Here is a 24,879-nt window from a genome sequence, read left to right as displayed (position 1 = left end):
TGGGTGTTAAGAAAGCCCAAAATACAGTATGTACTGTTTCACACTGAGATGAAAACTAGCTAGCATGCTAGCCTTGTTAGCCTTATTAGTAGCTCATAAACAGAGATGTCAATACACAATTACACAGACTGTAGAAAACACAGAGGTTTAATCTCTAGCTACACAATATTGTACCTTATAAGTAGTTTTTTTTTGTGAATATATTTTTATTGGGGTTTTTTCCCTTTTTTTTCCCAAAGAACAGGTACATATAGACACAAAATTAAAACACTATGAATAACCCAGCACATTTTGCACACACCCCTCCATCAAAAGTATAAAAAAAACACAAATAGATAAAATATCCTTAGAATGTACATAGCAGACATCCACATACATCCGCCTACATAAAAACGTACATACAAGCACTCAAAAAAAACCCTACTTAATACTATGTAACAAATACCCATTCATCAGTTTATTTCAGGATAACTTATCTTTTATCTGACCAGTATCGGATTGTAGCTGCTTTAATCAATCAACCTTTATTTTCACTTGGGAAGCACAATGTAATCTGGCAGTGGCCCTCTCCAGCACGAGAACGCCAAGACAAAAATATGAGAAAGTATGTTTTAAAATAATTTTCTCCTCCAAAGAGAATTTTAATATGGATTTTATGGCTGCTGTAACAGCTGCCATTATTGTTATATTATTTTCCCTTGAGAAATATGCAAATTAAGAGTGGAGGACCCTATAAGTAGATAACAAAAGTAATATATCATGAAATGCCTTATATACTGTATTTCTCTATGTAGGGAGCAAATATGTATTTGAGATACAGCCACAGACACGCATTATTAATACAGGATATTCACATGCTTCTTAACTTGATCATGAACATAAACTGCCTCATCTCCACTTCCTCCACCCTCAGGAAGTCCACAAGGCCGTGTCCTCTCACCCATGCTTTACACACTACACCCATGCTCCAACACCAGCCAACTATAATGACAACACAGCCAATGATGATGATGATGATGTTTTGTATTTAAACAATAACCTTTATGTAACTGAATATTTTGTTGTTTTGTGATTAAAACTGAAGTTATCCAGCTGTGAGGAACACATAAAGAATCATGTAGTAACTCTTTTAAACTTATCCTGTGCAAAAGAGGTAACTCTTAGTCTTTCTTTCCTGGTGTACTAATGAGTGCCATTTTCATCATAACATTTATGATATTCTACGGATATTTTATCTTTTTTTTTTTTTTTTTTTTACTCTTGATTGAGGGGTGTGTGCAGAGTGTGTTGGGTTATTCATGGTGTTTTAAATTTGTGTCTATATGTATGTGTTCTTTGGAAAAAAAAAACAATACAAATATATTCACAAAAAAACCAAAAACTTTTTTTGGCCTTTGCAACTGCACTTGAGGATACTTTCAAAAGTTTTTTAAATTTTCGGATTGACTGACCTTCATTTCTTTATCCTTTAAGACCTGAATTATATTCCAGTAATAGAAAAATATAAGAATATAGGAATGTTGTTTTTTTTTTGTGCTGGACACAAAACAGGATTGTAATATTTTAATATAAACTCTATATTCAAAATTAAATCCCAATAACTAAAATACTCTATTGCTTTTTAATGTCCAGTGCATTCCTCAGCCTATTTATTTTGGAATTTATATTGACCTTTTCATTTTACAAACCTACTCTAAACAGTAAAACAAACATTATGAAAAAAGTGTTCTAAACCACATAAAATGTGTAAAAATTAGCTCTTACTTGCCTTGTTGTCTCTAATGCTGAAATGTGAAATGAAATATCATCAGGATAAAGAACTCCTTCTTCCCCACTGCTACCAGACTCTTGAACCTACCTCAGAAATAACCATTCACCTTACTCTCTACACGTTTACATGTCAAGGACATTTCTCAGAGGCACATGCTCACTTTACTGCAAAAATGTTATAATTGCACTACTGAAATCTTTGCACTTTTTTTTCATATTCCACTGCTGTAGATAATCATGTAACACATTACTGTTATCATGTACATATTTCCATCCTGGATGTAAATTTAACACCAATTTAATATTTATTTTATTTATTTCTTTATTGTATATTTTCTACTTTTATCTTCATACTTTTCGAAGAGCAAAGAAAGAATTTCATTGTACGAGGAAACTTGTTTCTTACTGTGCACATGACAATAAACTCTCTGAATCTTGAATCTTTGAATTACAGCTGTCAACTGAAAGCCATTTCAGGTGACTCTACCTCATGAAGCTGACTGAGAAAATAATAAGATATGCAAAGCTATAGAATAAACAAACAGAGCTAATTTAGACTTCATTACAACATTATAACATTTAACACAATCTATCCCGAAAAAGGTAAAGCAGCTAACTGGTAACAAATAGGCAGCTTTCCCTCTATTTTTACCATTTTTTCTAAACTACTATTGTTTTCAGAGCTCAACATGAATGTGTTGCTGAATTTGCTGAATGTGTTGAATTTGTTGACCTTGTGTTGCTCACAGTTCTGTGTCTGAACGCCGCTGAGGGTTGCTGACTTTTAAAAATAAAAAAGGAAGAACTTCTGGTTGCTGTGTCACTTTTGGTGTGCATGCATGCATGATTAGATTGTACTGAACAATCTATCACAAGTGTTATGGTTGTAAAGTTATACTGAATTGAATTACATTAAATTCAATTGCATTAAATATCTTGCCTCCCCAGAGAAAAGACAAACCAAATAGGAGAATTCCTAAATTTCTCTGTAGTTTCTTCCATACAGGAATGATGTCAGATGGAAAGAAAATGGAGACTTTCACTCAAATGTCAATCTCCTGAGATAAATATCTCAGTACTCTCATGTGTGTCTCCTCTCAAACTTTTCAAAGATCTCAATCAAGTCTCACATTTTATAAAACAATAATTTACTAAACATAGAAATCTCAACATGAACTCAGCTATTTCTCTGTTTTTATTTTTAGTTTTGAAGCAGCATACTACGTATTACATTCTAGTTCTTACCTTTCTGAATGTTTTTTTTTTTTTTTCATTTCCTCCCCAATTTACACGGCCAATTACCCAACCCACTCATTAAGACTCATTAGTAATGCCCCAACACACCAGGAGGGTGAAGACTAGCACTTGCTTCCTCTGATACATGTGAAGTCAGCCACCACTTCTTTTCAAGCTGCTGCTGATACAGCATTGCCGAGCAGCCAGCGCGCTCTGAGAAAAGCACAGCGGTTCCGGTACATCAGCTCACAGACGCCCTGTGCTGTGGACATCACCCTTTGGAGTGATGTGGGGAGAGAGAGCGCCATCTACCCACCTGGAGGGAGCAGGGCCAATTGTGCTCCCTCTGAGCGCTGGCAGCGAGGATTTGAACTTCCTGAATGGTTTTGGTAGATTTAGGGCAGTGGAGGCTCAGGGGTTTGAGAACCAGGCCATCAATTACAAGGTCTTGGGTTTGATACCTGGGTTTGGTGGCCTAACAATAAATAGAACCTAAAACCTTATTCTCAGTCTCCTTTAACTCCTATAAAGTATCTAATTTCTCACTATTTCTCCTAAGACATTTTGGTATAATTTTTGTTCCACTTCACAGTTAAGTGCTATTTTGTGTTGGTCTGTGACTTAAAATCTGTGAAAAAATTAAGGGATATGTACAGTTTTAGCATCTATTGAGGCATGCTGTTTTTTTATACCATGTTGAAACAAATTGAAAAATTAGTCAAAGGCAACACAAGTAAAGACAAAATGCAGGTATTAAAATGAAGGTTTTTATTTTTAAACGACATAAAAAAATCAAAACCTACATGTCCCTTTGTGAAAAGGTGTTTGCCACCTAAACCTAATAACTGGTTGGCCCAGCCTTAGCATCAACAACTGCAACCAAGTGCATGCGTAACTTGCAATGAGTCTTTCATAGATGTGAAGAATTTTTGGCTCCACTCTTCTTTTTAAGGTCATGCCACAGCATCTCAATCGGATTCAGGTCAGGGATAGGCCACTCTAAAGTCTTCTGTTTTTTTTTTTTTTAATCATTCAGCGGTGGACTTGCTGGTGTGTTTTGGGTCATTGTCCTGTTGCAGCTTGAAGTCAAAAACAGATGGCTGGACATTCCCCTTCAGGATCTTTTGGTAGACAACAGAAATTGTTCTGTTTAGGACCAATTCTTCCAGGTCCTGAGGCAGCAGAACAGCCCCTTCCCCACGGGCACAAATCACCCCACTTTCCCCTACCTGTTTCTACATTAGCCATACCTTTACATGCATAAATTAGTACCTGTTACATTAGCTATATCTCCACATTATCTCTCTGTACTGTTGTTTTGTTCTGTTAATTAATATTTGATTGTACTGAGCGAGTTGACCCAAGGAGGATGGGTTCCTCTGACTTGAGTCTTGGTTTCCACTAAGGTTTCTTTTTCTTAATGTAAGGGAGTTTTTTCTTGCCACTGTTGTCACCACAAAAAAAAATTGGTGCTGCTCATAAGAGGCGTGGACCTGGTTTTCTTTGTAAAGCTGTAAAGCTTTGTGACAACTTCTGTTGTAAAAGCGCTATATAAATAATTTGCCAGTGAAGCCGAAGCCACCCCTCACATGAAGAGAAACATGAGGAAAAAGAATAAAATTAAAGAAGGAGGAAGATGGGGAGGAGGTGGGTGCGAGGTTGCTCAACGAGCATGTAGAGAGGAAGTGACGGTTTAAATAGGGAAGAAAGTGGGAGGAGTGAGGGCGCGGATCAACTCCCAAAACTAATCTATATAAGAATATTAAATATTACAGTGAAAATTACAGCAATTCTCTTGCACTCAAAATTGCCATTGTCCATGCTCTAAAACTCTGTCCTCTCGGCAGGACTTACTGGGCAGTAATATTTTTGTAGTGGCAAAAATGAGCAACGTTCATTAAAGCTACATTAATGTAACATCAGTAGTGCTCTGTCATTTACTGTGGTCACCCTGGTGTTGGCGGGGGAGGAGATGATGACTTTCTTCTGGCTCTTCCCTTTTTTGACTGCACAGAGCCAGACCACGAAGCAACAACACAAACGCGGGCGAGCCGCCGCTGGTGTCCCTGCATTACTCTGCAGCCGGTATGAATTCAATGTTTCATCACACTGACGACGCCATACCGTAGACCATTTCCTCTGGGGGAGAATTCTTCAATCTGCACGGTTGACTGGTGAAGGGTAAGTAAGGGAATCAGCAACAACAACATTCAAATATTTACTGTATATAGACATTAACACTTTATCACTGTTAAAACACAACCTCTTATCTAATGAATGGTAGAAAGAACAGATCTAGGCTTCCTTTTCTGTGTAATGTTGCCATATGGAAATTGCAATACGATTCTTTGTCTACACTGTAAAAGTTACTTTTCCAACTGTTTTGAGAAGTTGAAGTTTTTCTGTCTATAGTGGTATGCTGCTGTCTGATCACATGCCTTCCTGTTGCACTTGGTGGTTCTTTTTTTTTTTTTTAATTCCCGTACACCCGTACATAGTGCTGTGCCAGCAACCGAGGCACTGTGTAAAACTTACATAACAATGTTAAGCAAGAAAAACAAAAGTAATAATTAAACACAATGCATTGAAATGTATAATTCTCTTTATAACTAAAACTAGTTTAAAGTTTAAAGTTTATGAGAGGTTATTGTACAAACATGTATAGATATAATTGTTGCCATATGGCAGCAGCATGCATTGACATAAGTATAATCTGTCATTTTTGGACACCTTTTTTTCCTACATTGTAACTTAATACTGTAATAATCAATTAATGATTATGAAGAAACACATAAGGAATCAATGAACTTAAAATTGTTAAACAAAAAAAGTGTTTCTGAGGCTGGTTCCTCTGATAAATGTACGCAGCGCAACATAGGTTACTCTTTCTCTTTCTTTACTGAGGCGAACCTGATGAGTGCTAGTTCTTTGCGACTGCATTTAAGGATACTTTTAAAGTTCTAGAATGTTTTTTTTTTCTGATTGGCTGATGTTTATTAACCCTTTCAGACCTGAATTATGTGCCAGTGCTGATTTTTTTTAATTATTATTATTATTATTATTATTATTATTATTATTATTATTATTAAGACTAGTAATAATAACCATAACTGTGGATAAGTAATCAACTGTCGACAATGAAGGAACACATAAGGAATCATGTAAAAACTTAAAAGTGTTATACAAAAAAAAATGTTACGAAGCTGATAAACCTATGCGGTGCAACAGAGGTAACTCTTGTTCTTTCTATCCTGAGGCATCCTGATGAGTGCCCGTTTCTTTGCAACTGCATTTGAGGATACTTTTAAAGTTCTAGATTTTTTTTCCCTTTCAGACATAAATTATGCACCAGTGTTGAAAAATATATATAATTATTATTATTATTATTATTATTAATAATAATAATAATAATAATAATAATAATAATAATAATAATAATAATAAGGCTGTTTTGGTCTGCATTGCACACAAAACAAGACTCTAATATTATAATATAAAATTTATATTAACATTAAATCCAATTACCTACAATAAGTAACTGTTTTTAATGACTATTAAATTAGAAGCCTGTGCTTAACCTTTTTCGATTATATTGATATTGACCTTTTTGTTCACAAGCCATCCCTAAAAACTAAAATAAGCATAAAAAGTGTTCTAAATTACATACAATTTGTAAAAATTAGCTTTTTAAATTTGCCTATTTGGCTTTAGTGCTGTTTGTTTTAGTGCAATGGGCAGGGCTAAGCTATTGTTTCATTGGCTTATATTTTTTCTTTGGCTCTTTTATAGTATATTCCAATCAATGACATGGCTTAATTAGTGTTATGTACAACAAAACATTTGAAAAAAAAATAAAAGAACATACATGATGTACATTGTAATAGACGTAGGGTCTCAAAAGGGTTAAAGTAATTTGTCTAATAATAATAATCATAATAAATTAAATATAATATATATAAATGGATTAGAACATCACTCAAATAGAGTCATTCACTGTATACCACCAACTCTACCTCTTTACAACCTTACAACTGATGCTCTCAAACACATTAAAAGGGCAAGAAATTCAAGTATTTAACTCTTGACAAGTTGAGCACAGCTGTTAACTGAAAGCCAAGATTTTCAAAACTTAGGTGCCTACCTTAAAGAATGTAAAATATAAAACATATTTTGGTTAGTTTAAAACCTTTTTGTTTAATAAATAATTCCATGTGTTTTTTCTTGTTTGGATTGCTTTAGTATTAATCTACAATGCAGACCTTTTAAAATAATGAAAAATCACCTAATGTTTAAATGGTAAAAGTAGCCTGCAGACACTTCCAAGCTTTAATTCATATTTTAGATAGTCCCATGTACACAGTGCAGCTGCAATATAATGACCATCTCTGTGTTACTACACTCACTGCCCTTTTTCTATACTTTGTAGTTCTATAATTATAGACTGTAGTCCTTTTGTTTTTCAGCATGCTTGTTTACCCCCATTTCACTCTGTTCTTTAGTGGTCAGGGTTCCACAGGACCACCACAGAGCAGCTATTATTTGGGTGGCAGATCATTCTCAGCCCTGCGGTGACTGTACTGACATGGTGGTGGTGTGTAAGTGTTGTGTGTTGTGCTGGTAGGATTGGATCAGATATAGCAGTGCTGCTGGAGTTTTTAAACCAGGGGTGGGCAGTTAAGTTTGGCCACGGGCCAGATATTTTGCAAGCCCTGTTTTGGAAAACGAAGTGTAATGGGATAGAGTGCTACAGACTAGTAGCTCTCCACCCCAGAGGGTTGTTGAACCTAATTGCAAAATAGTTGATCTCAAAGCAGGTAAACCCAAGAAAAAAGGAAAAAATAAAGAATTAAACACATCCTTCCTAGAACAGATGGGTTTCCGTAACTGTTACTTAAGTTTGGTGTTTGCTGGGCAGTGTTTCCAAAAAAGAAACACCTAGAGTCAGTCATGCACTGCACAACTTGTTTTAGACCATGTCAGTGTGTCTTTGCTATCATAACGACAGGAAAAGTATGCCTTGCGTTGTTCGAAACGTGCAAAAGGCATGTACTTATTCTCCTAATTATTCATGGGTGTTTCTGGGAATAATGTGAAATAAACCAATCAGTATGTCACTAGCCATTCCTTATGAGCCAGGTGCACTTGACTTTGGTGTATTGCGGTTTCAACGGTGCAACTACTTGGACCTGTCTAACACTTCTCAGCAGAGGAAACTGATTTCCTTGTTCATGCTCATTCAATCTGATTATTGTTGCTGTGTGCTCATGTTAGGGGGTGCGCCTGTTGACAAATTAGTGCCAAGATAGCAATGAACATCTGACAGTTGGCATCTATTTAGGTTTATTTCAGTCCAAGGCGCACCTGTGTTTTTCGTTGCCAAGATAGCAATACCCCAGAAATTTACTGGAACACACCTCTTTTTGAGACCACCATGTCCATCATCATAGATATATTCTCAAATGCCTTTGCTATTTAATTAATGCAGGCAGAAGACATAAAAATAAGCTGTTGATGGGGTGTAAGGTAGCAATGAGCCTCATCTTGTGCAGGCTGTATGATAGGGCCCAGGGTGTTGAGTGTGTATTGCTGTATGTAATGTAAAGAACTGTGTTTGGTGTTGGTGTTTTAGGATTACTAACTGAGTGTACAGCAGAGAATGAGCTTAAATTTCCTAATTTCCTAAATTCTGTGCCAAGTACCAGTTTTTAGGTCTTAGCAACAGTAAAAAACAGCGAACAATTCTGTAGGATGAGAGAATAAAAGAGAGGAGAGGAGAGATGAAAAGTAAAAAGAACAGAAGAGATAGGAGAGGAGAGGAAAAATGAGAAGATAAGGGAAGAGAACAAAAGAGAGGAAAGATGAGATGAGATGTGGAAAAAACAGAACACTTGGAAACAGAAAGGGGAGGACAGGAGAGGAGAGAAGAGAAGATAAAAGAAGAGAACAAAAGTGATGAGGGAAGAAATGACCAAAAAATGGGAGAGGACAAGACAGGAAAGACGAGCTGGGATGAGAAAAAAATAGAAGATATAGGAATGGAGAGGAGAAACAAGATGATAAAAGAAAAGAACAAAAGAGAGGATGGAAGAGATGAGAAAAAAACAGAAGAGAGAAGATCAAAGAAGAGAACAAAAGAGGAGAGAAAAGAAGAAAAAACAGAAGGGAGAGAAGAAGAGAGGAGAGAAGAGATGGAATGAGAAAAAAACTAAAGAGATAGGAGAGGAAATAAGAAGATAAATAAAGAGAACGAAAGAGAGGAGAGATGAGATGAGATGAGAAAAAAAACAGAAGAGATAGAAGAGGAGAAGGAGAGGAAAGGAGAGGAGATAAGAAGAAAACAGAAAAAAGATTAGAAGATATGAGGAGATCAGAAGAACAGAAGAAAAGAGGAGATGGGATGAGAAAAAAAAAACAGATGAGGCATGAGAAGAGAAGAGAAGAGAGGAGAAGAGAAGGGAAATATAATAAATGCATTTTAACTGTCTACAATTTCATATCTCACTGTATGCACAGGAAAATTGCACAATAGTTCAACACACATTACACCTCACCCTGTGTGTGTGTGTTTGTGTGTGTGTGTGTGTGTGTGTGTTTGTAAAGGGAAGTGGTTGGGGCCTGGTGTTAAGCTAACAGTATGGTCAGTTTTCACACAACAGCTCTTCTTGGTCCTGTTAGCACAAGTCACATCATTACTATTCCAAATAATGATATAAAATTGTCAGTAGATTTTTGGTTTGAATACATCACAGAGCGTAAAAAGAAATGTGATAAACATTGATGGGCCCTATTTTAGCAATCTACAAATGAGCCCTCAATGGCATACACTGCACAGCTTGATTTAGGGCATGTCGGTGTGTTTCGTACCGTGGGTTTGGGTTTGTGCTTGTTTGTGTGTAAGGATATATGTGTGTTGGGCTCGCCCGGCTCTCCTGCAACAGTTGACTGTTGTCAAGGTTCAAATCAGTCAGTGGTGCACCTGTGTTTCCATTGCCGAGATAGCAATACACCAGAAATCTACCTGAACACACCTCACTTCCAGACCACGACGCCCATGCCCATCAGCATAGATATATTTGTAATCGCCTGTGCTATTTAAATTAAGCATTGCAAGGCATGAGAATAGACTGTGTGCTGGGTGAAAGATAGCAATGAGCATCGTGACAGATTCTTATGGCCCTATCTGTTTTAGGGGTTCATCTTTACCTGTCATGACCTATTTACTACACATACACATCATCAAAAATTACATTTGAGCTATTCCAATTAATAACTATATATCAATCAGCAAATGTTGTAGTCATCTACATTACATTGCTATTCTGATAATTTGTATTGCATTGGCATGACCACAATGGTCAGTGTTTAACATCAATCATAAGATAACCCCTCACTAGTTATACAGGTCTGAGCATTCCCAAGCTGTCCCCTGAGGTGACACTTAATGATCTACATAGATACTGATGTCTCTTGACTTTTGGCTTCCCAGTGTAGCCTATATGGAAGTGTTTAAAACTGCTGTCATGGTACTTACGTATAACAATTGTTTTCACTGAAGAACTTTTAAAGTGTCTCTCTCTCTCCATGCCTCTCTCTCTCTCTCTCTCTCTCTCTCCTCTCTCTCTTTTTTTTCCAGAGTCCATTAGCCAGTCTCTCAGTGATGGAGGCAATTGGCAAGTTTGACTTCACGGCCACGGCCCATGACGAGCTGAGCTTCAAGAAAGGAGAAACCATTAAGGCAAGCTCACATTACAGTTCTGCTTTACGAGCAGAGCTGGAGAAAATACAGAGAACCATAGAACTGGAAGTATAACTGGAAGTCAACACAGAATGCCATTAAAAGTGGAAGTATGTTGCCAGCAATACCCTTCAAAGAAAAGTCCCAAAGTATTTCTATTTAAACTTACTTTCGAATGAACCCGTAAAAAGAAAACGCTACTGAACCGTGTAAGTTTGTGGTTTGAGATGGGGAGACTAAAAAAAAAAGCAGAAGTAGTCTTTGCATGAAGACATAATAGCATAGCTCTGGGCAACTCCACACACTGGTATGTATTGTTTGTTTAGATGGTTTAACCCTCTTGGTACTTATTCTCAGAGGTGGAAAGTAATGAATTGCATTTACTCAAGTTACTGTAATCGAGTAGAGTTTATGAGTAATTTGTAATTTTACTTTTACTCAAGTACATTTTGAAACAAAGTAACTTACTTTGCTACACTGAAAAACTCCAAATTTACTGAGGAAAAAATAAAATGCTGGGAGAAAAATCGACGGTCTGAATTTAAAAAAATAAATAAATTGGTGCGGATGCGCCGGCACACGGATGCTCGCGAGTGGAATAATGAGGCAATGCAAAATGTGCCCCGCTGAACAGAGCTGTCAGCTTTCAAAACCTCTATATCAAACCTGTGAAAGTGTGTGATGGTAAGTATTTTTATCATTAAACAATCAGCTTGAATGTAAAAAAAAAACATGTAAATAGCAGTTAAAGCACAGCAATTGCAAGTTAAAATACAGCAATGCCCTGTAAAACTGTAAAAAATACGGTTCACATATATGACCATAACTTTTTAACTGTAAAGGACAAAAATGGATGATAGAAACCTATACCACTTATTCTTTAAAATGAGGTGGTCTGAACAAATACTGCCTGAAAGGTCCAAATTATTATGTGTAATAATAGTTCATTTGACAAAAGGTCAAAAGTCATCAAAGACAAGATAAAGATCGTAATGCTTCGAAGCATTACGAACGAACAAGACCTCGCAAATTTGTAATAAAACAGTTCTCATATATATATATATATACCTTAACAAATCACCTGCAGGTGTGAGCAGATCCTCAAAACTGAGGAGAGAGGGACCTCCTTAGGCGAGCAGGTGCATTACCTGGGTCATTCATAACAATAATAGCATAAGCTGAAGCACATGGCTAATGTCAGGCATGGCCTAGAGGTGTATAAAGCCCTGTGTTCTTTGGAAAGATGGAGCTTCATCCAGTATGTTTGGGATGAGTTGGGGAGTTGGGTATATGGTGGCATGTAGGTATGTAACTAACGTTTCTTTTCGTACTCGACTATTTTTTAATTGAGTCTATAGACCGTTTCATATTGTGTTTCTGTACCCAGCACTTTAGATTTTTATAATCAATAATCAGCAGAGACAATCACTCTGAGAAGAGCACGATAGACTTGTTTTGTAATCAGTGTTTTATCTCTCTGTAGATTTTAGGAACTCAGGAGGATTGGTATAAAGCGGAGAAATGCGGCATGACTGGGTTTGTACCGAAGAATTACATCACACTCAACATCCCCAGGTGAGGATTCTAAATGTATTATCCAGTTTAAAGTAGAAATCTGTTAAGTGGACTTGGAGTGTAATGAAGTATGATAATGAGTACAAACTTTTGTCAAATAGCCCAACTCTGTTCACTCCCAGGATTCCAAAACACAGGACATTAAGCCGAAGCTCCCAACAAGCTTATAATGCTAGTGATAGGGGCTTATGCAAAGAAACAGGAATATTTTATTTTTTATTTAAAATCAAATATAGCACAACTCATAAAAATCACTTTTTTTGGGTTTCTGTGCATATATAAGGGACAGTTGCTTCTTCAATTCAATTCTACTAATAAAATTGAGCAGTAAAATTACTAGTTAAATTAAGAAACAGTAAAACACTCCACTAAAGTACACTAAAGTTTACATCATGCTAGTGTTGCAGTTAGAAGCTAATGATAATGCTGCTGCCCCAGTCTTAGTGCCAGAAAATCTTTACTGGTAATTCACCCTTAGACAAAATATTGGAAATCTAAGCTTACTGTAAATAAACGAAATTACTTTACCCACCAAATAAACTTTTCAGGAGAGAAATCTGTGTAGATTAACATCCAGCCCTTGTTTGACTTTGAAAGAAAATGTTTGTTTTTTTCTCACATGCTCACTTTGATGTAGGCATTCTTACTAGCGCCGCTTAATGCGTCTTATAATTCATAAATAAATAGACGTTCAGAGATAGTGTGCCAAATAATGAAATGCGAATTATAGTCAGCAAATGGTGCAGCAGATTAATCCAGCTACTGTACCTGTTTAACAGTGTATGTCCGAATACAGCGACAGTATTTAAGGTGGAACCAAAACTTAGAAGAACTTAACTTAGCTCTTGGAAGTAACTACTTCACTTTTTAAGGAGGAATAGAATAATAAGGAACTTCACTGTGTTGTTGATGTATTTGGGGGAGTTTAAATGAGTAGTAGATGTATAAATCTTTCAGGATTTAATAAACTGTTCACCTTCCAAAGTTGTGATGTTGGTGGTGCGAAGCTTATAATGTTGTGGAGTGCCACTGCGCACCTCTAAACCCATACATTGTTTAAACTTAAATGATTTAAGTCTGTTTTACATAAAATTAAATTTTTCTAAACAATACTCAAGTATTTTGAGTTAGCTGAATATTTGTGGGCACATATATACATTCAAACTGAGATCTTTGAGTTGAACCAACCTATAAAAATTGAGTTTAGTCTGTTGCCATTAACAGCTTCTTTTCCATTGGCTTCTGTCACAATCTATTTGCATACTGGGTGTGTCCAACAGTTTCTGACACTCACCATCAGTCTGTAGTGATTCCCCCTAAGCTACCTTAGAAATAAATCAAGTTCCTCTTTAGTCGTAATAACTTGATGTTTAAATTTATGCCAACTCAAAAAAAATGAGCAAACCGGCTGCCTTACAAAAGTCAAGTAAACTCAACTTATCTTAACTTACAGCAATTAAAAATAAAATAGTTAAATCAACTTCCCCTTTAGTCGTAATAACTTGATGTTTTAAGTTATGCTAACTTAAGTTTTCATTACCCATTACTTTTTAACCGATTTCCTCAAATATTTAAAGTAAGTTACAGTGTGTACTATTAATTATTAACAATTAATAATTAACAAAGTTTACCTCAAAGACTCACAGACTTTTTTTGCTTTTTCATGTCCTGAAGGATAGATTCATCTTTTGCATTATTATCTAATTGATACGGGAAAACTTGATGTAATAGGAAAGACGGGGGGCCTTAATTAATTTGTGGGGTCCTACACAAAGTGTGTAATAAGCATATAGAGCAATACGGCTTTGATGGAGTGCTATAGGTTTCTATTGGTTTCTCTCTGCAGGTGGTATCAAGACGACATCAGTCGACAAGAGGCTGAGAGCATGCTCAAGTCCCAGCCAATAGGAGCCTTCATCATCCGTGACAGCCAGAGCTCCCCAGGAGACTTATCCATCTCAGTCAGGTACAGTTCAGTTCTTACAGATGTTCTGGCTGTTTATACTGAATACTCATGAAAATTCTGCCTGGAAAAGATACATCTAAATGGTGAAGTGAGCATCACCACAAAAACTCTCTCTCTCTCTCTCTGTTTCTACCTCTCTCTCTGCTAGTACAGATGACCTCTACCAGGTTTTTATTTAGGAAACCGCATTACTATTACACATATGAAGGTGCTAAAGAGGAGTTAAGCTTAGCTCTTCAAAGGTTTCTCACCCTCACACATTTCTTATTACAAAGTAAGCCTGTATGAGTTGAATTCACAAATTCACAAAATTTGAGCAAACTGGTTGCCTTAAAAAAGTTAAGTAATAGGTAATGAAAACATTAGCATAAAAGTTGGCATACCTTAAAACATCAAGTAATTACAACTAAAGGAAGTTTATTTAACTTTTTTATTTTTGTTTTACTGTGAGACCGGATAGGCTGAGATGGTTTGCTCAATTTTTTAAGTAATGGGGAATTAAAACTTGCATTAGGATGAATTAAAACATCACGTTATTACAGCTAAAAGGGAAGTTGATTTAACTTTTTTATTTTTGTTATACCAATTAATTTGCCCAAAAATTCTACTTAGTATCTTGTGTTCCAAGTAAATCCATATGTTTATTTCTTCTTACTTTTATTTTAAATTCCATTTTACTTAAGTATTTATTTTAGAAATATTCACACTGTAAGCCTGAAAAATGTTTTTGGAGGACAGACAGTTAATCATAATATATGATCTACAAATTTACCAAAGGTAGCCCCGGGGGGAATGACTGCACACTGATAGTAAGTCTCAGAAACAGGAGGACACATCCAAAATGCAAATAGTCTTTCCCAACAGACTGAGTTATTATAAGTGCCCACAAATGTTCACCTTATTTATAATAGTTAAACAGTGTTTGCAAATATCAAATATAATTTTACAGACTTAATTCGTTTGAGTTCACACTAATTGTAGGTTTACAGTAAGGAAACACTTTAAAAAATGTAAACAATTAAATTGACATCAAAATATTTGACAAAAAAAAAATAAAAAATACTCATGTTTCTGTTAAAATATCCCAACAGTATGTCAAATTCTTTAGGTTAGCTAGGAAATAACATTCCAAACACCACAGAACATGTTTAGTTTCTGATTTCTCTCCCTCCAACATAAGCCACTGGACTTAGCTTTCTTAGAGTTTAATTATTATCATTTAAATTTCTCTCAGTAAAACTTCTATTTGACAGAATTAAACATGCTGTGTAGTGAGCAGAGTTAGCAGTGTGCTAGCTAACTAGCTAGGCTAATGCTAACCAGCTGCTGCCTCCTGGTTTATATATTGCCTCTGTTCTAAACCATTTGGCATCTCTGTGAGAAAACAGGACATATGAGACTGTTTTATCTTCAAAATAGAAACCCTCCGGAAGGTTATTTGGCCCCAAGTACGGGGAGTCTTGTAAAAAACGTGTTAAGCCTTTGTATCAAACAGTGGAAATGCAACTTAGCGCCTATCCCCTGCGCTAAAATTTGCTCATTATTGCAAGGCACCTGTTTAAGATGTATCCCCCCATACTAACTTGGCTCATGTAATTTAGCCTAAAGGCAGCAAATAAATAAATGCTATAATTTTATTAATGCCAGTTGTCCCACATTCAAACAAACAACTGTTCAATTTCCATAAATTTAATTTAAATGTTTAGTTTATTAAACTAAAACCTATTAACACATTTAAATGCCTGCTAAAATGAGTACAATAATCTTACATTTGACAGTAATTAAATAAAATGTAATAATTTATGCACAATCTAATAATATTTTTTAATTAGATATAAATCTGAGCTTACAGTGTAGAAGCAATGTTTCTTCATGGAACCCAAAGTCAGTTCCTCGCCCAAAAAACAGCACCTTCACAAAGTCTAAGATTTGATACTCTCTCTCTGCTAAGCTCTTTCTGCCCCCTGGTGTTTATCTTCAGCACTACACTTATCTTAGCTCAGTGAATCATCTAAAAGCATCACATCTGTCTTGTTTGTCCAGCACATCAAACTGCTTGACCCGTCAGTAAAGTGCCGAGTGTGAAGTGTTTTCCTTTTTCCCTGCCAGGCACGAGTCAGATGTGCAGCACTTCAAAGTCCTGCAGGATAAGAAAGGACAGTATTTCCTATGGGACATGAAATTCACCTCTCTGAATAAATTAGTGGACTATTACACCCACAATTCCATCTCCAAGCAGAGCTGCGTCCGCCTCTTCACTGAACAGCCGGTGAGTCGGTTTGCAGAGCAAATCTGTACAGCTAGACCTCAGACAATAAGCCTTATAGACTTTACCTAGAAAGATAGACAGTGTACTGTAATACACAACATACAGTAGTGGTATTGTGGACCAGTCATGGAGACCTAATGCTTAGGCTTAGGCCCAATCCCATTTCTCCTTTGTACTTGCTTTCGAGTTTCACCCTTCCTCTTGGAACTGAGTTACAATCCTTTAAGAACCTAATACAATGTTTAAGTTTAGCAACCTCACTAGAGGACTTTAGTTGGACATTTAGGGCACCATATACAGCTCTGGAAAAAAAATAAGAGATGACTTAAAAATGACGCGTTTCTTTGATTTTAACAAATTAAAAACCTCTTGAGTATCAAGAGGACGATGGATGATCAAAAGCCATTTTTTTGCACCAGAAGTGGCATAAAGTTATTCAAAAACAGTGTGTAAGACTGGTGGAGGCCACTTTCAATTAATCTTATCCAAAATGACAAAAGTGTCATAAAGACTACTACCAAAAGCTACTACCAAAATTATTATTATTATTATTATTATTATTATTTCTTTTTTTTTGTTATACCAGGGAGATAGGCCCTTGTACTAACAGCAAGTTTAAAGAGAACGTCTATAGATATATATAGTAAAGAAAATATTATATTTATGGATGTCTTTGTTTGTTTGACCGTCATCTTGCTGGTGATTTCTCATAATCCTCTATTTGGAGTGTGCCTCTTAAAATATTTTTATCATTCAATAAGATTCAGGAGACCCTACTCCTAGTCAAGAATGTGCAAACCAGTGGGTTAGGACTAAGTGGGAGAAGCAAGGGGGTGAAACGGGACTGGCCCTTAAAAGTCTGGAGATATAGGGATTTGTTATTTTGCTAAATGAACCCTCCTTTTTTTCTGTTTTTCAGAGACCATTTGATGTTCCACAAGAAGCCAGGCCATCTGCTCTGGTACTGCCACTACTCTTACTCTAGAGTAATCTAGAGTAATCTAGAATCCTGAAAAAGTGCTTTGACAGGCCTTATTCAGCTATTATCAAGGAAGGGAATAATTAGATGTAGATATAAATTAGATCTAGGAGGGCTCATTAGGGCTGGTGACCACTGGTGTTTGGTGTAATGCAGGCTGTAGAGTAAGTAAGCTAAAAAGAGATAACTCACTTTCTCTCTTTCTCTGTCTTTCTAGCCTCGATTAGATATGCCTGGTAGAGGCTCTCCTGACCCCAGACCATTTCCTCAGGTAATGCTACTGCTCTATTCCTTTCAGGTTGAATCTTTTGAATGCTGAGATGTCACTGTATCCCAGAGACCAACATTTTATTCACAATATAACATAGAACTCAAATATCATATATTAAAAGTGTAAGGAGTGGGGAGCAGTAGCTCTCCAAAACAAAAACCCAAAAACTGGTGGAAATCAAAAATGTGAAAACGGGAGGAAAGCAAAAACCTTCGGGCGGAAAACAAAAACCTGAAACGGGCAGAAAACAAAAACCTGAAAACAGGCGAAAAATAAAAATCCGAAAACGGCCGGAAAACAAAAACCTGAAAACAAGCGGGAAACAAAAACCCGAAAATGAAAAAAAAAAAACGAAAACGGTCAGGAAACAAAAACACGAAAACAGGCGGAAAACAAAAACCCGAAAATAGGTGGAAAACAAAAACCCGAAAACTGGCGGAAAACAAAAACCTGAAAAAGGACGGAAAACGAAAAGCCGAAAACGGGCGGAATACAAAAAAACGGAAAATGGGCGGAAAACAAAAACCCGAAAACGGGCGGGAAAAAAACCCCGAAAACGGGCGGGAAACAAAAAACCAAAAACGGGCAGAAAACAAAAACCGAGAGACGCTCAGCCCTGGCTCCCGAAAAAGGAGAAGAAAGCCGACTATGCTGTCCAGTCTCACTTTAAGCTCAGGCAGGAAAAAGGAACTTGCCTTTGAAAGAGCAGGGAGGAAAAGCGAGCCGGAGCTCAGAAGAAAATCCGGCATAGATTCTCTCCAATGAGCTTCAAAGATCCAGCGCAGAGCAACTGAATCTCAGGGTTTATATGGGGCCAAACCCAGGTGGAATGGGGCTGATTAGGGGCTGGAGACCAGTGGCTGGAGGAGCCCTCGGCCGGACCCCAGCCCTTACAAAAAGAGCCATTTGAGAACACAGGAGTTGCAACACAGAGTAGTGTTGCAATGCTCATTGTTATCTTACATCCTGCCAACAGTCTATTTTCATGCTTGCCGCCTGCATCATTTAAATAGCAACGGTGCTTGTGAATACATCTATGCCACTGGGCATGGTGGTTTACCATGCCATTGTGTTCAATTAAATTTCTGGTGTATTGTTATCTTGGCAACAGAAAACACAGGTGTGCCACTGTCCAAAATTAACCCTGACAACAGTCACCCAACAGACGTTCATTGCTATCTGGGCAATGCAGCCACTCAGCATGCTCAACATCTATACACACCCCGCTCGTTACACACACACACAAGGACACACCGCAGTGCACATACACAACTTTTACATCAACAATAAACAGAATAGAAAATTAAATAATATTGCTGTTCTTGTAAATGAGCTACTCACCTATCTTCACAGAGTAAACGCACAAGTCAGTTTCCTCTGCCGAGAAGCGCAGAAGAGCTGCACCATTAAAATAGCAATTCACCAAAGTCAGAGCGAACCTGGTTCTTAAAAGGAATAGCAACTGACATGCTGATTGGTTTATTTCACGTTACACCCAAAACACACTCATGATTAATTTAGAGAATTAAAACATGCCTTTTAGTCGTTTGGAGACGGTCAAGGTGTACTTTTCCCGTCATTATGATAGCAAAGACACGCTGACATGCTAACCCCCTACATAAAGCTGCACAATGCTCATTGACGGCTTGCCTTTAGATTGCCTAAATAGGGCCCTGTGTGTTGGTGTGTGTTGTGTGCAGGAGAGAGGAGAGAGAATGAGGAGTCAGAATATACCTGCAGGCCCACGGGGCCCCCCTCCTCCCCGTGCAGAGACCCTCCCACCTCCACAGGTAACAACAAACACACCTACACACACACACACTGTATACACACACACACACAGAGCAAATGCCCATCTGCATAATCACCACTTGTAAAAGGTAACATGTTCCAACAAGTTTCTTTACAGGTCATACTGTCCTATTCTCTCTCTCTCTCTCTCTCTCTCTCTCTCTCTCTCTCTCTCTCTTTTTCTCTCTCTCACTCGCTCACACCGTTCACATACAGAGAGAGAGAGAGAGAGAGAGAGAGAGAGAGAGAGAGAGAAGTTTGCATTTAAATCTACTGTACAAATAATACATGCAAGTGTCTGTATGTGTGTTTATTAGGACTATTTTTTTAAATTAGTCGATTAGTCACAATTATTTTTATCTTTCCCTCCATTTGTTCTTTCTATTGGTGGCGGTTATGATCTAATCCAATGTTTTACTGCACCCTGACAGCTACAAAATGAGGTTTCTAGACCGATTTTGCATAACATTTTGAAATGTGTTGTACCTATATTAACCTTATAGGTACAAAGCAAATTATAGGAGAAATTCACACAGGAAATTCTATGAGACTTAAATATAATAAGTCTTCAGTGTAAATATTAACAGATTTTACATATTACTTTAAATTTGACTAAGTTTTGCTAAAATAATAATCTCTCCAAATGTAAGAAATGTTTTGTTATAGTTTTACTGATAAAGACATACCTTGGCCAATCACGTGATCAGAGATTATAGCTTTGCATTTTTACCCACCAAATTGAAAACAGTTTCAACAGTTTTAATATTTAACACGGCCAACAAAAAGCCTTTGTTGCAAACCGTTCACAATAAAAGTGTACTTCTTGTTGTGAACTTCTGTGGCAACCTTCTTAAAAGTGGATTTTAGACAGACTTTGGGCTGGATATTTTTACTGGATCTGGCAACCTTGCTCTCAGTGCTCTCTGCAGCTCACAGTAAACTCGCTTTCTGCTTTCCTCTATCACTCCAAAGACAGAAGCCACTAAACGTTGGATTAAAACTCTGAGAATATGTGCAGTTTAAATCTGTTATGAGCTGATATACAGTGAGTATGGCTGTTGTCTTGTCCCCTATCCGGTGTGTTGGACATTTTTGGATACATGGAGAGCAAGCCGAGTGTGTGAGGCCATTTCCTCTCCCACGCTTTTCTCCACAGCGCATTATGTACTGCGCTCCATCCCACATTAACAATGTTGCATCTGCAATTAAATTCTGTGTTAACTATTATTTATAGTTGGCGTTGTCAAATATAAATGTATGAATGTATGTTCTCAATGTACACTGCTCAAAAAAATAAAGGGAACACTCAAATAACACATCCTAGATCTGAATGAATGAAATATTCTCATTGAATACTTTGTTCTGTACAAAGTTGAATGTGCTGACAACAAAATCACACAAAAATCATCAATGGAAATAAAATTTATTAACCAATGGAGGCCTGGATTTGGAGCCACACACAAAATTAAAGTGAAAAAACACACTACAGGCTGATCCAACTTTAATGTAATGTCCTTAAAACAAGTCAAAATGAGGCTCAGTATTGTGTGTGGCCTCCACGTGCCTGTATGACCTCCCTACAACGCCTGGGCATGCTCCTGATGAGGTGGCAGATGGTCTCCTGAGGGATCTCCTCCCAGACCTGGACTAAAGCATCCGCCAACTTCTGGACAGTCTGTGGTGCAACGTGACATTGGTGGATGGAGCGAGACATGATGTCCCAGATGTGCTCAATCGGATTCAGGTCTGGGGAACGGGCGGGCCAGTCCATAGCTTCAATGCCTTCATCTTGCAGGAACTGCTGACACACTCCAGCCACATGAGGTCTAGCATTGTCCTGCATTAGGAGGAACCCAGGGCCAACAGCACCAGCATATGGTCTCACAAGGGGTCTGAGGATCTCATCTCGGTACCTAATGGCAGTCAGGCTACCTCTGGTGAGCACATGGAGGGCTGTGCGGCCCTCCAAAGAAATGCCACCCCACACCATTACTGACCCACTGCCAAACCGGTCATGCTGAAGGATATTGCAGGCAGCAGACCGCTCTCCATGGCATCTCCAGACTCTGTCACGTCTGTCATGTGCTCAGTGTGAAACTGCTTTCATCTGTGAAGAGCACAAGGCGCCAGTGGCGAATTTGCCAATCCTGGTGTTCTCTGGCAAATGCCAAGCGTCCTGCACGGTGTTGGGCTGTGAGCACAACCCCCATCTGTGGACGTCGGGCCCTCATACCATCCTCATGGAGTCGGTTTCTAACCGTTTGTGCAGACACATGCACATTTGTGGCCTGCTGGAGGTCATTTTGCAGGGCTCTGGCAGTGCTCCTCCTGTTCCTTCTTGCACAAAGGCGGAGGTAGCGGTCCTGCTGCTGGGTTGTTGCCCTCCTACGGCCTCCTCCACGTCTCCTGGTGTACTGGCCTGTCTCCTGGTAGCGCCTCCAGCCTCTAGACACTACGCTGACAGACACAGCAAACCTTCTTGCCACAGCTCGCATTGATGTGCCATCCTGGATGAGCTGCACTACCTGAGCCACTTGTGTGGGTTGTAGAGTCCGTCTCATGCTACCACGAGTGTGAAAGAACCACCAACATTCAAAACTGACCAAAACATCAGCCAGACAGCATAGGTTCTGAGACGTGGTCTGTGGTCCCCACCTGCAGAACCACTCCTTTATTGAGTGTGTCTTGCTAATTGCCAATAATTTCCACCTGTTGTCTATTCCATTTGCACAACAGCAGGTGAAATTGATTGTCAATCAGTGTTGCTTCCTAAGTGGACAATTTAATTTAACAGAAGTTTGATTTACTTGGAGTTATATTGTGTTATTTGAGTGTTCCCTTTATTTTTTTGAGCAGTGTATTATATGTACGTAAGGAAAAGGCTGAAAAAAGTAAGTGCTAATAGTATAAAGCAGCTGCAAAAGGAGCAATTTGGAACTAATTCATTATGACTGGGTATAAAAAGTGTATTGTCTCAGTAGGTGTAGAGATTCACCAATCTGTGAAAAAACTGTTCAAAAATTGTGGAACAATTAAAAAAAATATCTTCAGTTTACAATTGTGAAGATATTCCACCATCTACAGTATTTTTTTTCCTTTTTTTTTCAATTCAATCTTTATTGTCATTCAGCACCACATCAAGATGCATTGCAGAACGAAAATAAGTTACGAACAAAAAAACACAATGCAAGGACACTGGATAAATAAATTTCCACTAAAGAGAGGAGAAGAAGAAGAGGGGAAAAAAAACACACACACACACACACATCATATTGTATCATCTCATATTGCACTAATATATTTCACCTTAGGTAGTGCTACTGTTCTACATGTCAGGCTACGGTATCTACTGCCTGAGAAAAGAAGAGAGAACAGGCCATGTCCATGTTTAATTTTATTAAAAGATTGAGATAAACTGGAGATATACCTGTGTGCAACGCTGACAGTCAATATTAGTTCATTTTAGGCCTTCAGCTTCTTTAATATTTTAGATTTGGATCCATCTGGCTACAGAGCAGTTTTCCATTTTGTCTCAGTCCATTTGAAATGTTGACCGTCAGCATTGTCCCTTGCACACAGGGATTTCTCCAGATTCTCTGAATCTTGTGAATTATATCATGTACTGCAGATGGAGGGATTTCCAGCAAACATTTTATAAATCTTACACTTCTTTTTGAAATTGTAAATGTAAGGACTATTTTCAGTCTTAATATTACATCAGCCCTATTTTTCTGTAGTGGTGAAAATGTCCAAAAACCTAGCCAACCATCATAAAACTGTCCTATCAGGGCATCTGTAGCCAAAACGCAAACTAATACAATGTGTGTTGTTGAATGTGCAGACGTCCCTGACGCAGGTGAGAGCCCTGTTCGACTTCAGAGCCGAGGAGAAGGATGAGCTGGACTTTAACGCTGGGGACATTATCGAAGTGGTGGACCGAGTGGACTCCTACTGGTGGATGGGTCAACTACGGGGCAGGAGAGGACTCTTCCCTGCCAACTATACAAATCCTTTATAAACATGCAGCACAACCAGACACACTGTGTTACACTGCACTGTGAAAGCTGAAACAAATAATGTTACACTGGTATTTTAACTAAACTATTTGTAGATGTACTAACTAACTTTATTCATCATATAAAAAAATTAATGTTGTTTAAAAAATAAATGATGATTCATCTGAATCATCTGGATTGTTCTGGATTGTTTGAATTCACTGAACTTCAAAAGGCTGAAATTGAAGAGACAGACCATCCTGGTCTACCAGTATCTCCATCTTAACCAAATTATTAAACAAGCTTAAGCAACCTATTGCTCCAGTATGAGCAGCTACATCTAACAAACTCAAATAAAAAAAAATGAAATTAGAATCAACAAATGAAAACAAAGGCTTTCCAAGAGCAAAGCAGGTTAACCAAATTAACCTGTTGGCTCATTTCTATATGGATGAGCAGCATATAGACGGTCTATCTATCAAAGTACACTGTAATTATCTGGCTAATATAGCAGGTTAAACTGCACCTGAACAGCCGCTCAAACCTGAGAAGTATATTTAACAGTTGGGTCAGATCAAGCCCGTCTCAGTCTCAGTCACAGTCTCGCCACAAACAAAAAGTTTGATTGGAACAACCAAACAACTGCCATAAGACCTGTGATGCTATTATTGATTTCACACCACACCACACAAGTGAAAAAAAATGTTTTAACCTGAACAAATAATTCTGGGTTAAAAATGCCCTAACTCCCTCAGTATCAGTTTGCTTACCAGCTTAGGGCATATTTCTACCTGGATGAACAGCTTTTAAACATCTTGACTATCAAAAACCAGCTTAGATGATCTGGTAGGTCTTTCAAGGTACACTGTCAAATTGTAATTTTTTTTGTTTTTGTTTACAGAACTACAATCAGTGCAAATGTACCATAGTATCATAGATATCGTATCATATGCAATAATATCGCCAACATTTTTATATTTTGTTTCATATATTATACCCTGAAATATTGTGCCATATCACCCACCCATAATTATCACATCAGGGTACTACTTTTTTTTGCTCTTTTTAGCAAAAGAAAAATTCACACTGTTTTCATTTCCCATTATATATCTACTAGAGACAGATTATGTCTGTCCAGTCTCATTTATTTTACTTGTATTCTGGATATATGGAGATATATGGAGTGCATTATTAGTATCATGACATTCTGAAACATTTACTTCTGTTACAAATCTGATAAAATTCTTGTATTTTTTTATATTTCAGGACTGTACCATATTATATCATATGCA

General features: G+C 37.6%; 1 protein-coding gene across 1 annotated transcript; it reads left to right on the top strand.

The window, feature by feature from the left end:
* The first annotated feature begins 4,980 nt into the window (after positions 1 to 4,980).
* grap2b (GRB2 related adaptor protein 2b) lies at positions 4,981 to 24,272 on the top strand. The gene is made up of 9 exons (XM_022675531.2): positions 4,981 to 5,187; positions 10,640 to 10,741; positions 12,225 to 12,316; positions 14,163 to 14,282; positions 16,392 to 16,551; positions 17,471 to 17,512; positions 17,748 to 17,801; positions 19,502 to 19,591; positions 23,434 to 24,272. Exons 2-9 carry the CDS (start codon positions 10,664 to 10,666, stop codon positions 23,608 to 23,610), a joined length of 813 nt encoding a protein of 270 aa, XP_022531252.1. The 5' UTR covers positions 4,981 to 5,187; positions 10,640 to 10,663; the 3' UTR covers positions 23,611 to 24,272.
* Positions 24,273 to 24,879: the final 607 nt, after the last annotated feature.

This window comes from Astyanax mexicanus, chromosome 5 (assembly GCF_023375975.1).
Source record: "Astyanax mexicanus isolate ESR-SI-001 chromosome 5, AstMex3_surface, whole genome shotgun sequence".
In the NCBI taxonomy this organism is placed as follows: domain Eukaryota; kingdom Metazoa; phylum Chordata; class Actinopteri; order Characiformes; family Acestrorhamphidae; genus Astyanax; species Astyanax mexicanus.
Note: the sequence above shows the minus strand (reverse complement) of the source record. Positions and strands in the feature narration are given on the sequence as shown.